The following is a 21,696-nucleotide window of genomic DNA, read 5'->3' on the forward strand; positions in this document are numbered from 1 at the left end:
TCTTCAAACATAGTTAACGCTCCAATCTGATCTTCATGTTTTTGATTTGTTTTAATGAACATCAGGTAAGCTTGGCATTTCAAGAAACATCAATAGATCATCAAGTAAAGTACATTTTAAATGATTAAAATAGGTAAAACAAGGTTCCCTCCTCTGTACATACTGTAGTATTGAATAGTTTCCATAGGCAATGAAGATACTTTAAGTATTTCCAGAATAGTCTTTCTTTATAGTCGCAAGGACTAATTTAATTTATTTACAGCATTTTAGTGTTTAGAAACTACTGGCATTGGATTTTGGGTATTATTATTATGGTTTGTCCCACAATCAGCCACAAGTTTAGACTGGATTTGGAATTTTTATCCATCTATCAAGTCCTTCCCAAGGATTGATTGATTGATTGATTTTGTCTGCCGCTACCTTCCATTTAAGACTGATGTTTTTCAGGTCTTCCTGTAACGTTTGGCAACAGGTTTTCTTTGGCTTTCCTCTTTTTCTCTGAATCTCTGGTGAAATCCAATTGATTACGGTCTTGGTTGGATGTTGTTCACTCACACGGAGCACATGTCCAACAAAGCACATTCTTCATTTAAGGTTATTATTCTTATTAAAATATTAGCATTTTCTACCTTGGAAATCTGAGATAAGTAGTAGTAGGATTAAGGGTAAAGTTTAAGAAGATTAGCTAGCAGGAATTTAGTTCAAACCTAGCATTTCTGTTATTGTAAGGACATTGAGGTCACTGATGAAATTCTGATGGTTCTATCTGGATCACGTGATCCGGTAGCATCGGCAGCGGGAGGCTCGGCTCACCTGCCCAGAAGTCATCATGTGCCATTTTTGATCCTCTGCGCATGCATAGAAGGCTCTGCGCATGTGTGGAGACATGCATGCTCACATTTACGAAGGTAAGTGAATACCATCCCTGATTGAGGTGGACAATGGTTGACCTTATACATATTTTAAAAATAGCGCTTCTCTAATTAAATATTGCATCGGTCACAACACTTTTAATTTCAGGTTTAAGAAATATATACTCATATTTGGTCCATCTTTCACCTCTAAATCTCTGAATAATCCCACTGGGATAGCATAACAACATAGGTTTGCTGTTAGATCAACCCTGGTTAAGGGTTGCCACAGTAAGGAAAGCCACCAGTAGGAGGGAAACAGTGAGATGGAAGCCAATTTTAGGGGCTGATTAGGTTGCTTGGAAAATGGCACTCGCTTCTGAGACGATGCCAAATGGCCCAGAGACATTGAGGGGCAGAGTATATGATTGTTGCTGGAGGTGGGGTGGGAAGCAGGAGAATTGTTGAGAGAGTGACAAGGAGTGTCATTGCAGCATCCTGTGGTCAGTTGTAAGAATGAATGACCATGGGGTCGGCTGCAGTTGCCATAACTTTGAAACAGAGTCATATATACCCTTTGCGTAGGTCACAGATGAAATCCATTATTTTTTTTACTACCGATTCTGTGGTGGGCATGGTGTGGCTTGGTGGGTTTGGCTTGGTAGGCGTGGCAGGGAAAAGATACTGCAAAATCTCCATTCCCTCCCCACTCCTGGGGGAAGGCTATTGCAAAATCTCCATTCCCACCCCACTCCTGGGGGAAGGATATTGCAAAATCTCCATTCCCACCCCACTCTGGGGCCAGCCAGAGGTGGTATTTGCTGGTTCTCCAAACTACTCAAAATTTCTACTACTGGTTCTTCGAACTGCTCGAAATTTCTGCTACCAGTTCTCCAGAACCTGTCAGAACCTGCTGGATTTCACCCCTAGTGTAGGTATATATGAAGTTACCCTTTGTAACTTCAAATGGTTGGTATGTGACCGATCGTGAGGTCTACCTATATATTACACTTTCATCTGTTCTTTAAACTAAAATGTCCAGGCATTTGTAACTTTTCCTTGATAATTTTGGTTTCTTTCTTCCTAAAGATTTCCAATTCCATAGTAACTTATCTATAGTGACTAGAACTATACACATTATTCCATGTGGGACACTCATGGATTTTTAAAAAGAAATTATAATATTAGCAATAATGCTAAAAGTGACACTTTCATAAGTAGCCTTTTAGGAGGCTATTGGTCATTCCAAAGGATGCAACAAGTTTGTTTAAATATCTCTTCCTGTTTGATAACGAGAAACCAGATTTGATTTATGGCTGTAAATTCCCAGTCCCTACTGTCAATAACTATACAACATTTATCAACTTGTTACACTGTTTTAATGTAGCTTGAAACAACAGAAATATTTTTATTGCATCCTTCCTAGATCAGTTTTCTGTTTCATTTAACTCATTATTGGTTTTTCTGGAATTTTTTTCTTTTAGAATTTGATTTTGATTGCAAATACCCCTGTGTGGATAGAATTTATATTTCAGGGTAACAACAACTTTGCTTACAGTTATTAAATAGTATGATCCCAAAGTATTTCCTTTGACTCCATGCTGTGCGAAAAGCATTATTACTATTATTATTTTAAAAAAGCATTATTCCATTTATGTTTATTTACTGCAATTTAATTACAAATAGCAAGAGAAGAAAAGGAAAAACAGGAAGCTAAAAGGTGATAATTCTACACTGCAAATAGAAAAAGGTTAAGGAGAATTTATTCTAAAAAGCAACTATTACGTGTTTGTGCAACTTTTCAGAATCTATGAATTACGGATGACACTTACAATATGTGATTTGAGAGTCACTATAAATTCAGAATAACAATGTAGTACAGGCTCATTTAGATATCTGTCACTCTACACTACAATTATGGGGTAGTTATTCTTATATAATCTGAACTCCCAAGCACAAAACTAAATGAAAAAGAAAGGTTTTGCTCAGGTCTTTTCCAGTTGAAGTAATGCTGAACCACATAATTATGCCAAGAATGCTGATTGTCCCTCGGGTTTTGCTAGAAAGAATACAACTAGCCAATAATTTAAAACAAGCATTAATGTTAGGATTGCTCTCTATTTTTGAAGTATTGTTTATAATACTACAATTATTCTTTCAACCATGGCTGAACGTAATACTTGCTTTTCAAGTAAAAGCATTTTTTAATTTTTTTTTCTAAGAACCACTTTAGTCAGATTTTAGGAATTGTGCAAGCATAAACTGTTACACATTGATGCTTCTTTCATGATTGTGGACATGCACAATGCACATCAACTTCATAGAACTACTTAGGTAATAGAAACTAGACCACGGGAACTGGATTTAAAGTTGCCGTCCAATGCCATCTGCTTGGAAATCTGATCAAAAGGAATGTGTGCAAATAAAACGAACATAGTGAAGGATGATAAAATTATAAAAATCTATGTTTTAAAAAAAATCACTATTTATATGACCATGTACAGTTTCTATTTTCATGCACTCCAAGTGGTTCTTCTGTTTTTAATGAAGTTGTTTGTTTAGACGTCTGTAGACATGTGCATTGTGATGCTTTTTGGTCACACACTACTAAATACATGATACCTATTGGCTCTGAAATTTACTAAAGGAAAGATGCAAATATTGGATTACAGATTATAATTTAAGTGCTGCTGTATCCCAAACGCTCCTAAATTTCATTAAAACGCAGCTTTATTAAGGTTTTGAGGTAATTTTGAAAACTAGTTCTAAAAAAATGCAATCAGTGGAATTGCTGAGAATGGTTACTATTTTCCTGAACATTTCTTTTTCCTTTTATTTGTTTGCTAAGCTAAATAACTTTGCTTATTGCCTTGGATAGTGTTTTCTTTAGGAAGGACATGTGCTGATTGAGGCAAAGTCAGCAGCCTCTTGACTCACAAGTGAGTTTAATCAAGTTCAACAGGATTTATTATCTATTAAGAATCTTGGGATTCCAGGATAGTATATCACAAATCTTTGGTATATACTCAGAAATGCTAACGTTTAAAAGGAATTATCAATGTCATGATTGCTAACTCTGTTTATTACAGGTAGTCCTTGATTTACAACAGTTCATTTAGTGACCATTCAAAGTTACAATGGCACTGAAAAAGTGACTTATGATCATTTTTCACATGAACGTTGCAGCATCCCCATAGTGACGTGATCAAAATTTAGATGCTTGTCAACTGACTCGTATTTATGAAGGTTGCAGTGTCCTGGCTTCACTTTTTGTGATCTTCTGACAAGCAAAGCCAGTGGGAAAGCCCGGTTCACTTAACAACCATATCACTAACTTAACAACTTCTCTGATTCATTTAACAACGGTGGCCAGAAAGATCGTAAAATGGGGCAAAATTCACTTAACAAATGTCTCACTTAGCAACAGACATTTTGGGCTCAATTGTGGTCGTAAGTCGAGGACTACCTGTAATAGCTTCTATTTTTGGTGTAAGCAGGTCTATAGAGAAGGCAAAGGACCTATAATGGGAAAGGAGGCACAAATCAGAAAACGTCATCAGAAATTGAATGGTTTGGATTAGATCTAAATCAAATTGCTCCAAGTTATGAACCAATTGCATCTTCTGTTACCTTAAATGTAAGCAGAATGTCCTCACATTCAACGTTACTGAGCTAGAATACAATTAACTCTTCTCTCCTATTGCTAGATTAAAGTGCATTTTTTTCCTGCTAAGAATTAGATAGCCAATAAGCCTCCCTTGTATTAGCCAGTAATAAGTAGATGAGTCTTCTATTTAAACTACGCTGGAATATACATTCAATGACCAGGTCCAGAAAAGTGGTTGTCATATTTCTTAATATTTGTATAGAATCAATTAATTCAACAAGATACTTTTTAAAAACATTACTTAGCCTCAATTTTGGAAATTGTGGATAAAACACCCCCTGCAATTCAGTATAATTTCTTGTTTTTTATGTTAGTATCTGAAAATGTATTACATCTTGATTCCTTTCATCAATTTGTTTAATATGCAGATTACTGTGTTTTTATTGTAGAAAATACCTTTTTAAAAATAGCTACAATAATGAATCTTGTTAGAAGCAATAAAATGCATTGGAGTGATAGGTTCAATTATAATCAAAGCATGAAATGGTGTAATTAAAGTACATTCATAAAGAATATTGCATAAAATTTTCTGATGTAGAGTTGAAAAGTCATATTGAATATATTGAAGAGATCTTTTTTAAAAGAAACCTTGCTGTCTAAAATTAACAGAATGCTATATTTTTAATAATCTGTATCCTTAAAAAAGTCAATGTTTAACTTGAAAATATATAATTGCTTCCCAGCCAGTGTTAATAGATAAGTGATGGTCTGTAGCTCAAGTGTAAATGCTTTATAGTAAGATTTCCATTGCCATACATTTAATTAATAGCATTTTACTTCAAGTTCCAAAGAAATATGCACTATATTCCACATAGGTCTACAGAATCCTATCATATCAAGAAGTAGGAATAGATAACTAATAATGATCACTGATTTAAATTCATGGCAGGATGACAGACCAAATGACCTTCTAATCCAATAAGACACGGTAGTCTAAGAAGATCAGAAGGTAGGATGAAGTTGATAATAAGGATGGTAGTAGAAGTAATAGTGCTAATAACACCAATAGTTCCCATATTTTTCAGAGTATAAGAGCTTAGCTTTTGGGGAGGAAAATAGGAGAAAAAAAATCTGCCTACCAGGTATTCATCTGGCTAGCGTCCTTAGTCTGGTCAGCTTCAGCACATTAGTTTGCTGGTTTTGAGTGTGCATGAGCTTTTTATCCCCTGCTTGGGGATAAAAAACAGCTTCTAAAGCACAGCTGAGAGGGAGCAGAAATGAGAAAAGCAGGCAAAACAGGAGATCACTTTACTCACTAGTGTCTTGTAAGAGCTGAAAAAAAGCTTCTAAAAATACACCTGAAAGTCGGAGGGAGCAGGCAAAGCTCGGAAGATCGCTTCACTAACTAGCACCTCATTAGAGCTGAAAAAAAGCTTCTAAAGCACAACTGAGAATTGGAGGGAGCAGGCAAAGCTCAGAAGATTGCTTCACTCTAGCACCTCGTTAGAGCTGAAAAAAGCTTCGAAAAAGCTACATTCGGAGTATAAGACGCACCCAAATTTTCAGCCTCTTTTAGGGGGGAGAAAGTGTGTCTTATACTCTGAAAAACACGGTATATCACATTGCTTAGAAAACTTTCCTTACTCTGTAGTTGTAAAAACCAGGTAGTTATCAAACATGCAACAAATTTTAAGTTGAATTTCTACATAGACAACAGTTTTGGGAGGGAAATTGTACATTGGATATGAAGTTCAATATATATACTTATAGAAATAATAATCAGGTAGTCTTGATGAGCTGATGGTGAATCGGAGAAAGGGTTTTTACTTATCCTAAAATGGTCTGCATATAGAAGAAGACTCTGTTTCTATATTTAGGTAATCTTGATACTTAGAAATGCATCATATGTGAAATGGTTCTCTTTTGATGTTACTCCTCTTCACATTGTGTGTCTAGTGATCAGTGATGGGGAGTGTTTTATAAGAAATATTTTTGGCCATCTTTTTAACAAGTTTTTTTCTAAGGAGATGGTACTTTATGTTTTGCTATTTCTTATTGCTAGAAAGATTTTGCATTCATTGTACTTGCTCCAAAGAAAGACATCCCTAAATTTAAGATGATCCTAATAATACAAGGTAGCAGGTAGGAAAATAAACAGAAAAATATAAGTTCTATATTTGTCATCCTATGAGTGTCAACCCCTGCTGAAATCTACCCTCTCCTGTAAGATGTGTACATACAATACACTTATATATGTGTGCATCTGCCAAAAGTCCTACTCTCCAGCTAAGAGCATGAATGATCATTAATTAAGAATATTACTTGTAAAATAAGGAGCCCAATTTATAAAATTAATTGATTCCCCCATCTGAATATAGCAACCTTTCCGTCTCCCACACATAGAATCGCACACATAGAAAAATTTGTGTACTTCTGTTCCTAGGGGAAATGAATAACAAGGCCATAAAGCTAAGGAGAAGTTGCACTAGGAATGGAAAGAAAAGAAGTGGCAGGAAATTGGATGCAGATGAAACATTGGAAGAATTTATTGAAAAGGGTAAAATGACTACAAAATAGGTCAAATTCAGCAGGCAGGCAGCTCCGCTCCAAAATATTGCTAATCTTCAGACTAATCTTTAAAGACATCTTTATAATCTGCAGCCATTTTCACTTCTACCCATTCACTTGGTTTTCAACAGCTTCTGTTTATTTTAGTGAAATGAAGATGTTTTGTCCTCCATTTATTTATTGATTTTGGGGGAGCAAGACTTATTTGGGAACACCACTTCTATTGAGTAAATATGGTTTTATTTCAATATACTGATATTATATTTATTTCATATTACTATGAAGCTATCTGACCTGATTCTCACAATTTGCTGTAATGAAATTGTGTTATTATATAAGATTAAATTATATGTCTGTGCTGCAATGGGAGAATAATATAAATATATTTTAATACACAGAATCAATCCCTAAGAACACCAGAGATTCTTAAAATAGCAGGTTTTAAGCTACTAATTTGAGCTTTGCCTTGGTGTTCAAAAAATCCAAATAAGATAGTTGAACTATCAGTAATTTTGTTTTAACAAAATGAAGAAATATCTACAATATTTAATTATGGCCATTCATAACCACATAAACTTCTTACTTCGTCTAGCTATGGATTTAATTCTAAAATCAAACATATTTAATCACAGATCTTCACTGAAAAAGCTTATTCTGGCTTAGTTGGCAAAATCAAAAAGATGGAAACAGTTTACTTAAGTACCAATGGATTCTAAATGGCTAAAAACAGGCAGAGAACAAAATGCCAGAATTAGAACATAACTGACCTATGCATATATTTTCATCGTCCAGCTTTGCAGAAGCATTTCTGTAGTAGCCCAGCCTGCACAACTGACAGTGGTACCCTCTAGTGTTGTGTTTACAGCTCACACAAATGAATGTACTGAGCAGATCGATGTAACTGCACCGGTTGGAGTGGCCGAAGCATTCACAGTCTTGCAAAGAAGAACAAAAATGTATACAAGGGTATTCTGTAGTAGACTCTCAGCAATTCACATGTTCTTCTTTTCTCAAAATAAAAAGTTATGACACATGAGCAGGTTATGAATGAGCAGCAGGACAATACATTCATGAACATCATGGTAGCATACGTGGACAATGAGAGGGGCTATGAAGATGGCATCTCTCTTCAGGCAGGAGAGAATTATGAAATATCCATATCACAGCACTGAGGATAGCTTCATCTAGTCATAGTCTAATGGAGCCAAAGCATTTATGGTTCTAAGCCTTTTGCTAGTTTTGGATGCACAGGTTCCGGTAACACAAACTCTGGTAGTTTTGCCAGAAGTCGATACTTGTCTGGGATTTTCTCATGTTACTTTTACATTGCTTTGATGACAACTGCAATGCAATATATTTCAGAAGGCAGCAACATGGTCATCTTCAAAGAGATTGGTTCAAGGGTGCTTTTTCAAAAGGCAACTGGACTTTCTTTGTTTTGCTTGAAGACATTTTGCTTCTCATCCATAAACGGAAGCTTTTTCCGTTTTGCAGATTTGAAGAAGCTTCCTGGATGAGAAGCGAAACATCTTCAAGCAAAGGAAGTCCAGTTGCCTTTTGAAAAAGCACCTTTGGAATAGCCATCACCTGGGTGATTAAGAATCTCCACAGACAGTATTTATACAATATTTATTATCCAGCAAAAGCACCAAGTATTTTTAGGCCTAACTTTTGACTTGATGACAATCATCTAGTAATGTGTAATATTACTTATGGTTCTATATTGAAATGTGTCTGCCTTTGAAAACCGTTTAAGGATATCAGTTCAAAATACAGCCACTTGCTTGCCAAGGAAGACCAGAAATAGGATTTTTATTGTGTCTATCCTTAAATGCCCCTGATTCTTTCCTGGGCTCAGTTCAAAAGGCTATGAGCTACTGTAAGGAAGTATAAAATGTTCCATCATAGAATGGAACTGAAATAGACCACTCAAGTCTTTACAAAGGGGTTGTTTTGGATTAGAGCATTCTGTGAAGGAACATTTTTATGGCTGTGTATAGTATGTATGACTATGACTAGAGCTTAAGACCAAAATATCCAGATTGACTGACTTTGTACTAATCTGTCTTTGGGGGGATTTCTTAAGAACTCTCTACCCTTCTTAGTTTTCTGGAAAGCAAAGGCAGGTGTGTGGGGGGGGAATGCTTTCAGACTTGCAAGAATCTGTTATTCCAACCTTACAATGAAGGTACAGGTATCCCTCGCTTACTGATTGCCTTGTTTAGTGATGCTTTAAATTTACAACAATGTAAAAAAAAAAAAGCTTTGTGATTTATACCACTGCAGCATCCCATGTTCACTACATTTTCTTTTACTGTCTTTTCACTGTGAGTTGTATTGGGGTGGGTGGGGGGTGCACGAAGGGAGGCTCAGCCAATCTCATTGTACGCATGTTGTACTCTGACAATAAAGGTTTGAATTGAATTGAATTGGGTGCTTTGCACTAGAAGGGAGCTTTGCAATTGGCTCACAACAAGCACATTAATAGAGAATGCAGAAGTAAAATGCAGAAGCCATGCTCAGATGATGTTTGGCTGAATGACCAAATGGGAAAGGAGGTCATAAGCTCCTCCTGGTCACATGATTTTTCACTTAACGGCTGCAGTGCTTGCTGACCGAGCTGTCGATCCCAATTGTGGTTGCTAAGCAAGGACTACCTGTTGCATTAACACTTACAGTTTTGGCCTCTTGGCTGGATTACCTTAAAGGGCTGACACTCTCTTTCTTTCTCAGTCCAAACTAACTTACAGGGTTACAGTGAGGATCAAAGGGAGAACAGAGTGCTATGCATTCCCCCTTCAGCTCCTAAATAAGAGGCAAAATAAAAACCTAACAAATAAATAATAAATAATTTTAATTTTGTTGGTTTGGTCTGAGGGTGCTTTTATCAGTTTTTCCTTAAAAACATTATTTTAAAGGTTATCTATGTTATATAATTTTAGGTTATATACTAGAATGCTTAAAGTTTGTGTGTGTGTGTGTGTGTGTGTGTGTGTGTGTGTGTGTAGCAATAGCACTTAGACTTATATACTACTTCATAGTGCTTTTACAGCCCTTTACAAGTCAGCATATTGTCCCCAACAATCTGGGTCCTCATTTTACCCACCTCGGAAGGATGACTCAACCATATACAATGTATATGTATATATATACTTACATACATATACACATATACATATATATGTGTATGTGATCAATGTGATATGATTACTTTTATTTCCACCTTCATGTCCAATGCCTCTCATCACATGTTTATCCTGGCTGTTCTCACCAAAATTCCCATAATGAATCAGAATGAATGGAATTAAAGTTACATCCACTGAAAAAGAAAGAAGTGGATATTTAATGTTCCACACTTTTACTGACACTGTAAAGTTTGTCCTGTAATATCATATCCACTATTTCCCTTAATAGGCCAAATAAAAACCCGATAAATAAACTAATTCATCGGAGTACAATATATTACATGACACACCACATTAAATATATTGCAAGTTATTTCCTAGAAATCAGAATAAATGGGTGGAGGCCAGGTGAGAGATGGGCTGTATATAACTTTCATAAATAAACATGAATTGAGAATACTGCACTGTTAAGACAAATCTCAGTTCATACCAACAAAGTTTTTTAAAAAAATAAAAAGTATCTTAACCCAATACCTGTGGTTATGAAATTTATAAAACAGGAAGAAAGAAAATAACTATATTTTCCATGCATGTGGTGGCTTTGATACCCTTTGTGCCATATTATATAAAAATCCACGTTATAATAGTGGGTAGAGGGACAGAAAAGCAAAGTTCCGATAAAAGAAACCTAAGTCCAAAGCAGAAATGTAAATGAAAATGTCTCAGACAAGACCCTCCTTCGCATCTCATGAAGATAAAGCAGTTTCAGTAAAAGAAGTTCTGAACTATAGCATTGGTTTCTTAGTTTAGTCTACCTTGAAGAGCTGACAGCTGCACATTTCACACTTTTCATAGCTCTCTTTGATGTCAGAGACAACACAAGATACAAGAAAGCAGATTTTCCACAACCTTTCAAAACAATGGTCATCACTTTTTGCCAGGACTATACTCAGATCCTTATCTTTAATTTCATAGAAGAGTAAGGAAAAGTATCTTGATCACAGATGCCCAGGGAATTCACAATTCAAAATCAGTAGGATCTATTTCCCATACTATTGCAAGAATGTTTGGTTCATAAAGGAGTCACATGGGTTTGGACAGATACTCAGCTGGAAATGCACAGTCCAAAATGTTGTAAACTACCAGAAGTCACCTCTTCTGCCTGGTAAATTTTATTGTATCTTCTCTAACCTTTTAGATATTGTTGAACCATATATCTAAAGAGATAATCAGAATTACTGACTTACATTTAAATAATTAAATGAGACCCAGATTTTTGTCACCCATTTGTATCTGTAATTTATCAATGAAGAATGAAATGTTCACACATTGTATTTATCATATGTATACCGGTATGTTTCATATTTATTGTATGCAATATGTGTCACAGATCATCGGTATGGAAGCAAATATATCAACGTATTTGTCAGCAGCTTAGCATGTTCCTCCCTTAATGTCTAAAAAATGATCCACTCACAATTGTTATTTTCTAACCAGCAAGTTGCTATATTTATAAAGGGGAAGTAAGGCACCCAAGGCCATCCATGTTTGTAATATTAGTCTGGAGCTGCCAAGTTTCCACCATTGATGTCTTAATTGAAACATTTTAAGTAAAAGTCATGCTCCCCATTCTACTTTATAGCTAGGGATTTGATCAATCATATCTGTTTTCTAATGACAACAGAGCCCCAATGAACTGTTTCTGAAGTGGCAGTCGATTTCTACTGCCTTTGAACTAATGCAGATAATACAGGAAGAGACTGAAGAGTTTTCGCTGACAGACCACTGCTGTACAAATTTAGGAGAGAGGTTTGGTTAATCATTTCAGTTTAAAACACTGGGGCCATGGAATATAAGGCTCAATTAAGTGCCACTGCCTTTGAATTTGTAAAGCTGCTTAGCAAATTTTAATGGTCAGTGTCTCTTGGCAGTTGGTACAATTGACTTTTGAAGTATAAAGCCAAGAACAATAAGAGATATGAATGACAGCAGTGCTTATCTGATGCTCTTCCCACTACAAACTGGTGGAATTTGTTTCTCTCTTATTTACAATACCACCAATGGATGGTTCCTATGTCATCCTGTCAGCCCTTCCTCACATTTCTCATAGCAAATTCTGACCAGCTATGGGTGGCAATAGGAGAACAAACAATTGCTCTGGCCACTATGTGGAACATTTTCTCTTATGAGTATTGAATGGCTTTAAGAGTCAAATCTTGAAATCTTAATCAAAATCATTTTTGGGGGGGGGGAGGGAAAGACATGGGAGTCATTGTAATATTTTGCAAATGTAAGGAAAATGCGGATAGATAGTTTTTGACTTACAACCATCAAGCAGAAAACCAATCTAGAATGAAGGAGAAATTTCCTGACAGAACAATTAATCACTGGAACAACTTGCCACCAGAAGTTGTGGGTACACAACACTGGAGGTTTTTAAGAAGAGGTTGGAGAAGTATTTGTCTGAAATAGTATAGGATCTCCTACTTGAGCAAAGGGTTGGATTAGAAGACTTTCAAAGTCCCTTCCAACTCTGTTATTCTGTTAAATAATATGATATTGGGAATTTTTTTAAAAATGTGACACATAGTGACCATTTGAAGTTACAACAGCACTGAAAAAAGTGGTTTATGACCAATGTTTACACTTACAAGTATTGTAGTATCCTCCTGGTCATGTGATCAAAATTTGTGCCCTTGATAATAGGCATGTATTTATAACAGTTGCACAATTCCAGGATCGTGTGGTCACCAATGGTAACCTTCCCAGCCAGCTTCTGACAAGCAAAGTCAATAGGGAAGCCAGATTTGCAGAGTGACTGCATGATTCATTAACTCCAGCAATTCGCTTAACAACTGTAGCAAAAAATGGTTATAAAATGGGACACAACTCACTTAACAATTTCCTTGCTTAGCAACCCAAATTCTGAGCTCAGTTATGGACGTAACTTGAGGACTACCTACAGTATGACAATAAACTGGCCTGAGGTATGCACAGAGTGTTCAGTCCTCACCCAGATGTAAAAAGTGACTTGTACGCATTTGTATTTATGATCAAATGGAAATAGGAATGTTCCCATTTAGGAAAACAGAGTGTGACAGACACATGCACAAAATGGAGCACAAGCCAAGTACTGTATATGCTTCTGATCTGCATGAATAGACAATGATTTCAAGCCATTCCGGTAAAAAAGTAGCTGAAAAAGAAAGAGCAATTTTATTTGATTTTATTATGATAAACAAGTTCTTGCAGAACTTCTACAGAGCAACTAAAGATGTATTTCAGGGCTTTTATAACCTCCCTTCCATGCCCACAATATCCACAGATCTTCCAAATTAAATAATAAATTCACATAAGATTTTGGCCTCAACAACTCTCTTAAAGAATGTAAATGTCCAGCTGTCTGCAAGGAGTATAAATCTTTCCATTCCCTACCATCTAGTCAGAGCTGAAGAAGCTTCTTGGATGAGAAGTGAAACATCTTCAAGGAAAAACAAAGTCCACTTGCCTCTTGAAAAAGCAGGGACATCAGAACTTTTAAACTCAAATCAAATATTGGAAGTCAATTTCAATCTAATTTCTCCCACACCCATAGATTCTGCTTTTTCTTACTAAGTAACTACTTTCTGTCGTTCTGGAATGAATCACATTTAAACCCACACTCAATCCTGTTGATCACATTCTAAAGCCATATTGCAAACCATTTCCATTGCTTTGCCAACCAACAACAATCTGTTCTGTAATTTTAAATCAGGAGGTAATTAAAATATAATCTTCAAAAGAAAATGAGGCAGTAATAAATTTCACCACATTGCTTTAAGCGTCTCTAAAATAACAAAACTGAGCCATTAATAAAAGTGACCATCAAATTGAATGACACAACTGCAGGTATACGAATCACAAGAATAATAAATAAGTTGGGCAGGAAAATGGCAGAGAAAACATAATTGTAAATAAATTATTAAAATATTGTTGAGCATAATCCATCCACTTAGATTATTATCTATAACTATGAAAAAACCTGTTTAGTTTTCAGGAAAAAAAACCCCTCAGTTCTGTCTTCTTTTTAAGTGATTGAATTAATATAAACACATTTTTATTTCTATAACAAAACCTGTGCTAAGATAGCTAGTTTAAAAAAAAAAGAATTCTTTAGATTAAAAGCAGCAAGCAATGAAAAGAAAACATGGCAATGTGAGTTTTTCAGTTATAGAAACTGAAATCCAAGACACTTCTGCATTAGGGCTTCATTAATTAAGGAGATACTCCTGCACCACTCAGCCCTCTGCAAGAAAGTCTTATACCATCTCCTGAACTGTAAGAAAATATTTGATGCAAAGTATTTATATCAAAGCATTTTGTCTTCAAGCATTTTGGTGTTGAAAATCAGAGCAGGATCTGAACTTCTAATTCTATAGAGGTATTAATAATGCATTACTTACTCAAGGAGAAATAGCAACTAATTTTCTGAGGATGGATGGATGCTAGATAAATAGATAGATACTGTAGATAGATAGATAGATAAATAGATAGATAAATAGATAGATAGATAGATAGATAGATAGATATACCTGCATTTATTAGAAACTTCTGGATTTCTAGCTTTCTAACATAAAGTTTGGAAAGTAGAATTGATAATCTGTGCTTTTCAAAGAAGCCACCTGGACTATATATATATATATATATTTCTATGTGAGTCGGTCAAACCATCATCTTTTCTGGAGACTCCCCCTTCCCCCATATATAAGCACTGTTTTCTGTTGAAAACACTGTTTCCTGTTTTTTTGCACAGAGGACAATATGGGTGATAAAAGATTTCATTCCCTCCTAGCTGTCTGAACTGCTATGGACCAGATTGTTTCACTTTGTGCTTCTCCTTCCTAATTATGCTGCAATTATGGGAGGAAAAAAAAGGCATCTTTACAACATTTCTCTCCCTTCAGCTTTCTTTCCCTGTGCATTACAAAGGTAGAAACAAATCTGATTTTCATGATCAACTTACAAATTTTGCATTAGACCTGATTTGCTGCAGTTCCGTAACAGCCATTCTGATTCATTATCTACCCCCAGGGTAAACCTAAGGTTCTTTTTTTTTTCTTAATCAGTCTGAAAGTGTCTCTGTAGTTCTCATGCCAGAACTAATGATTTTTCGCCAACAATAGCGTACTTTATATAAAACTGCAATCTTTCACCGACATGCTTATAAATATAATATACTGAAGTTAAAAAAAATAAAATAAAAGCAAAATAGCAGAAATACTTCCAGTCTATGAATGACAGATGCTCATTTGGGGCAGGCAGTCTGGGAGCTGTCAAGGCAACTGTGCTATGCTTTCAAAATGTCAACATGATTCCATTATTTTGATAAAACATTGAAGTCGTATCACTGCATGAAACATCCAAAATGCACATGATCTAGCAAGAAGTTCAATGTTACTGTTAGTGGCCTCAAAAAAAAAAGGAAAAAAAAGAGGTTGCTCAGAGTATCTGAGAAATATCACCAGAAACTCGTGTGCTGCAAGTACTATTTCAGACATTTATTAAGGAGGAAGCTGCCTATTAAATGATCTTTTTATTTCATTGGATATGTTACAGCAGACTTTTTTTTTTTACACATTGTAAGTCATTTGTGCAAATAGGGTATAATTCCCAGTATAATGCTAATACTTAAAGTGGGTCTTCTCCAGTGGTGAAATCCAATTTTTTTTACTACCGGTTCTGTGGGCATGGCTTGGTGGGCGTGGCAGGGGAAGGATTCTGCAAAATCTCCATTTCCACCTCACTCCAGAGGAAGGATACTGTAAAGTCCCCATTCTCTCCCCACTCTGGGGCCAGCCAGAGATGGTATTTGCCAGTTCTCCGAACTACTCAAAATTTCTGCTACCGGTTCTCCAGAACCTGTCAGAACCTCCTGGATTTCACTCCTGGTCTTCTCCCAGTCTCTTATTTTCCTCTTTTTTTGAGTTTCCTTCCTTTAATAATAATAATAATAATAATAATAATAATAATAATAATAATAATAATAATAATAATAATAATAATAATAATAATAATAATAATAATTTAATTTGTATACCGCCCTTCTCCCGAAGGACTCAGGGCGGTTTACAGCCAACAGTAAAATACAAAAACAACACATACAATGCTAAAAACAAACATTAAAAAACTTATTCAAATGGCCCCATTTAAAATACAATATCAACCCTATAAAACTAATAAAATTTAAAACCCATAAAATCAATTAAAAAAATTTAAAAATTCAAGCCAGTCCAGCAAGGTGAATTAAATAAGTTTTAAGTTCGCGGCGAAAGATCTGGAGGTCAGGTAATTGTCGAAGTCCAGGGGGAAGTTCGTTCCACAGGGTAGGAGCCCCCCCAGAGAAGGCCCTCCCCCTGGGGGCTGCCAGTCAACATTGCTTGGCTGACGGCACCCTAAGGAGTCCCTCTCTGTGAGAACGCAGATTCCTCCCCGCCACTTCTCCATCTAGGTTACTAGCAACAAGACAGATGATTTTTGCCAGAGTTCTGAAATAAAATTAAGACAAGACCCCAGAGCTGCAAGTTCTCCACGGCCTGTTCAAAATTATACATGGAGTCAAGTGTCTTGTGATACACTTAATAGCCCTTTTCTGGAAAAATACTTCTTCATTTACTATATGAAATTAAGGAAATATTTCCTCCCCCCCTCAAATGCTGTATCAAAAGTATTTGAGGCTGCAGAAGATACATCTGCTGTTTTATTTTAAAGGAGATTCAGCTAAAGAATTCTTCCTTCCATTGCTCACTGCATGGTTCCAACTCTTAGTAACCTTGTGTTAATATGTATCTTTTAACTAGGGTATTTTGCCGTTCTTCCATATGTATAGGACGCAATGTTTGTCACAAAATAGGAAATGCTAATATATGAATGTAAGAATTTCTACCTCCCTTGGGGATTGCAACTTTGGACCAAAAAAACAGCAAGCACGGCTAAATTTGGAATAACTGAAAGCAGGTATTTGGAGGGTTATGCCCTAGAACAAATCATGTTTTGACTGATTTTTTTAATAGGAAGATTAATTTGATACACCCTTTTGTGTTTATGCTGTTATATTGTACAATGTGTGCGCATGTGTATTGCATACATGTATATTGTATTTTTATGCTAGGTGCCATTTTAATTCATATTGAAAGATAGATATTGGGTCTAATTCTTTGCATGGATTGGAGTTCGGTTTTGCTAGAAACCCGGTAGATTGGAAGAAGAGCGGTACTTACACACAAATATGAACATAACATTCCCTCAGAGGTCTAGCAGATTTTGTCAAGATAGGAGACAACTGGTTTGTATTCCAAAGACCATGAAAGCAGCTTAGTATTTCCTACCTGTATTAAGGTTATCCACACAAATGGAAAGGGAGAGAAACATGGTGGTTTTCTCCCTTTCTTTATATAGTTATCTGAAGAACTTTTTCAAAATTTGCAGATACACAGTATCTCCCCCCCACTCCCCGATTTTTAAATCACTGTCATGTATCCTTTTGGACGTAGATGTGATTTTTTTTACCAAAGTTTGTTCCTTAAAATTAATGAAATTCCATTTTCCCCAGATGGATATCTACTTATTTAACTTAAAACTACCACTAACTCCTGTTTCAGTAACTACAACTGTGACGAATCACCCATATAGGCATTCAGAGCGAATGTAATCTATTTCGAGTACCAACACATCTATCGAATTATCATTTTGCAACCTAACCTGAACAGTATGACTTCATTGTTTGGCTGACAGCCGAGTTCTTTTGCTACAAAACAAGCTTAATTGCTCAAGAGCTACATAGCATTTTCAAATAATAGTTTGAGATTCTTTACAATCATTTATGATACAACACATGTGTTTTGCAAAGCCTTATTTCTCTCATTATCGCCACTGGCCAACTTTCATAAACTGAACAATAAATAATTCAATCTAGAATTCAATACTAATTTTGCTGGTTAGCTGTAGGATTAAGATTTGTTATTGCAGAATCAGGGTGTAGATAAATAATTTCAATAATTTGCAGTAGATTAAAAATGTGTCTGATTTTTAATTATTTAAGTACCACGAGAATAAAAAAACTCTAAAATGATGAAAGCTTGTGATAACTGGGAATATTTTTTTTTTTTGGCGGGCTCCATTTAACGTTAACACAAATTTGTTCCACACCAGTCTTTGGTTGGTAGATTTTTGTAGTTCTGGTAAAAAGAAAAGAGATCATGGTAAGCAAAGTAGATTGGATTTAATTTATCCAGTATGGCACTGAAGTTGTCAGTCCTGCCATCCTGCTTTGCCCCATCACTGCTTCTCTGATGCCAGATTGCCATGAATTCTGGGAGGGAGGAAACTAACAAGTAGGGAGGGAGGACAAGAAACCGAAATCATTTCAAATGCCTACCAGAGATATTGGCTGACCGACCCCAAGGTCACAACCATGGGTATGGAATGCGGACCATCACTGAGGCCGCCAAATTTCAAAGCTGTTACCAAAACAATCTCATTGCCCACAAGGGAGATAGTTAAGAGGGGGGGAACCTGGGAACGGGCAAAATAAGTAGGCAGCTTTCGGGCTAAAACCTCAGATCTGGCTTTTTCTATTTTGAAACCATTTGGCTTTAATAAAAGTATTCCTTTCACTACGAACACAGTCGAAGGCTCTTTCTTTCTAAATGACCAAGTTGGGACAGCAGTTCTCCAAGAGAACCAAAAACTGTCTACTATTGACCTCACCCCATTCCTAAGAGGTCTGTAAGGGGCGTGCTTAAGAGCACATACGTGCCTACCGTTCCTGTCCTATTGCTTCCTTTCATTATATCCAATTAATATAGTAATTACATACAAGCTTATATATATGCTTATATATTGTATAATTATTTCATGCATATGCTTATATATACTGTTGTGACAAAATAAAATAAATAAATAAAAATAAATAAATAAAAGAGGCATGGAAAGAAACAGCGAAATATAATAGAGAACCCATGATTAAAACAATTCTAGCTGCGAGTAATTTATGTATCTAGGACAGTCTCAATTTCTTTCCTATGATCAAGGACTAAGACAGCAGTTTTTCTAATCTAGCTCTCCAACAAATTGCTAATACATTTTGTTTAGCTTAGAAGCTATTTCCTGGATCTTCTTATGCTCATTTCCTCCTCCATCTGTATTCATTAGAGTTTAAAAAGAACATCCTGTGTATAACGGTGGCAAGCTGTACACCGACACCATTTGTTTTAAGAAACAAAATAATTCCACGTGAAGTACTGAACAGACTTCCACCTGACTGAATGCATTTTCTGTGCAAGAGCTCTACAGAACCCAACTTTAAAATGCTGAGATTTCTTGCTACCTCTTTTATTCTTCTCTCACCCCAGCCTCTCTTTTAAACCCACATCATTTTTCCTCCTGAAATAATCATCATACCAGCCTGCCGGTAAATTCTTTAGGTGTGAATGTTGTTGGAATTCAGATGTGGAACCAATGCACTAGGGATCCTGGAGAGAACAATTACTGTAATAGTGGGAATGTGACACTTTCAGCATGCAAGCACGTTCATACATAGACATATACATAGGAAGTAACCTACAATGTGACTTAACCTTGTGGGGGGAAAAATAAAGACTTGGAAGAAAGAGAAAAGCCCCCCCCTCTTTTTTTTTTGAAAATGCTGAAATTGTTCAAATAAATTTCCTGAGAATATGGTTTTGCTGTAACTACCACAAGTTGGACTCACTGCAATCTCAGTTCTGAACATCAACTGAAATAACATTCATTTCAATTAAGCAAACAAAGCAGAAGGGAGAGACATTAAAATGATCTGATGGAGACAAAGATCTCTGGCACCCAAGAAGTGTCAAAACTTATTTTCCATGCAAACCCTGATATCTATCCAATCCTCCTCTTCTTAGGGGATCCATATTCAATTAAAGCTATAAAAGTACTTATAACTTCAATGAGGAAGATCTGTACACATTATAAAAAGCCTTTTTCATATATGATTCATTTTTATGAGCATAATAATCCTCAGTAGATTGTTTTGGATGGTATATTTTCTTCTTATTCGTATGACAGGATTTTTTTTCTGGGTCGCTGATTCTATGAAAAGCAGTTAAAGTCATAATAGACCAGTAGGAATTTTACAGACTCCTACCTTGATTTGGGTTAGAAACCCCAAGGGAAGATATATTCGGCCATATCTTATCATACTTTGGAGGAGCTGCATATAGTGGGGGGAAAAATTAGGATTTGTTATTTACAACATGCGATAAGATTTTTAAAATTTAGCTTTGTATCTAAGCACATGGGTATGGAGAACAACACAAACCACAGACATCTATCACTAGACTTTGTCAATGAAACATTAGGACAATATACATCACTGCCACATTGAACAAACAGAAGCAATTGATGATTCCCAAAACATTGAATGTACATTTAAAGATTTTGTGTATTCATATGATAATGTTTTGTCTTCTATAATTTAACAGGTACAATTTAATGTAGTGGATATTGATTATTTGATTCTCTTTAAATCAGTGACTTCTACAGAGTAGGGTAGATTGCCTACTTCTTTAGCAGCATAATGGAGAAGGGTAGAAAGTGGGCGTTCCAGCTGTTTGTTTGACTATTTGTTTAAAAATCTTTTTCCTCTGGGGCATTTCCTGCTTCTAGGCAAAAATGTTATTCTTCAGATATCCAAGAATTGCATACTAAGATTCCTCACTAGCATTTAAATCGAGCAGGCAAAAATTCCAACCTAAATCTAAAAATAAAAGAAGAATGATCTGGGCCAATATTGGCAGCACTGATAATTATGTACCAAAACAACAACAACGTTGAAATATTTGAATTCTTAGAATACATTGCATTTTGTACCACTGAACTTTGCTGGGGTGCCACCTGACTTACCATGCTTCTTTCCATCTATTGCTAAAATGCAAAATGCAATTTAACCACATATCCCTTGGTCATGCTATCTGATTCACAGGTAGTCAAGTTTCAATTTCTTCTTTTCCTCTGACTGCATCTTGTTACCTATCTGGAAAATTTTCTTGAACTACAGGATGGTTCACACATGCATGTGCATCACAGTGTTGATTGATGATTATCAAGTTATTTTTGACTCCTAGTGACCAGATATATTTCTCCATTGTGACCTATTCCTAATCCGATCTTTTAACACTGTCCCTCTACCATGTACCTTTAAGTGTAATGTACACTTAAAATTAGCAGTGGAACGAGTGAACCATGGATTAGATGTGAAATGAAAGTTTCCTTTGGAGCATATTATTTTTGATGCCCAGTTGATGCATTGATGTTACATCTGAAGCCAATGAAATCAGTTACCAAAAAAATGAATTAGTAGTGCTTGCTTGCATAGACTTCTATGGTATCTACACTCGCTTATTGTGAAGAGAACATGTGGCATCCATAATTCTATTTAAAGTCTGAATATAAGACTATTAAACTTTATTGTTTTTTTCCACAAAAGCCAAAGAATAATACAGAATCTTAGAATTGGAACGATTCA

At 35.8% G+C, this 21,696-nt stretch overlaps 1 protein-coding gene across 4 annotated transcripts in view; it reads right to left on the bottom strand.

Annotated features, from left to right (window-relative positions):
- Window positions 1–21,696, bottom strand: part of NTNG1 (netrin G1) — a 317,715-nt gene that overhangs the window by 41,681 nt on the left and 254,338 nt on the right. Inside the window, exons 6-7 of one of the 4 annotated variants that reach the window (XM_058179238.1) lie at window positions 20,317–20,382; window positions 7,794–7,961 (exon numbers count right to left, since the gene is read on the bottom strand). The exons of 2 other annotated variants lie outside the window; for them this stretch is intronic. In XM_058179238.1, coding sequence (XP_058035221.1) covers window positions 7,794–7,961; window positions 20,317–20,382 — 234 coding nt within the window. The remainder of the gene's footprint in view (window positions 1–7,793; window positions 7,962–20,316; window positions 20,383–21,696) is intronic. One more of the 4 variants, XM_058179236.1, reaches the window with a different exon arrangement.

This window comes from Ahaetulla prasina, chromosome 3 (genome assembly GCF_028640845.1).
Source record: "Ahaetulla prasina isolate Xishuangbanna chromosome 3, ASM2864084v1, whole genome shotgun sequence".
NCBI lineage: Eukaryota > Metazoa > Chordata > Lepidosauria > Squamata > Colubridae > Ahaetulla > Ahaetulla prasina.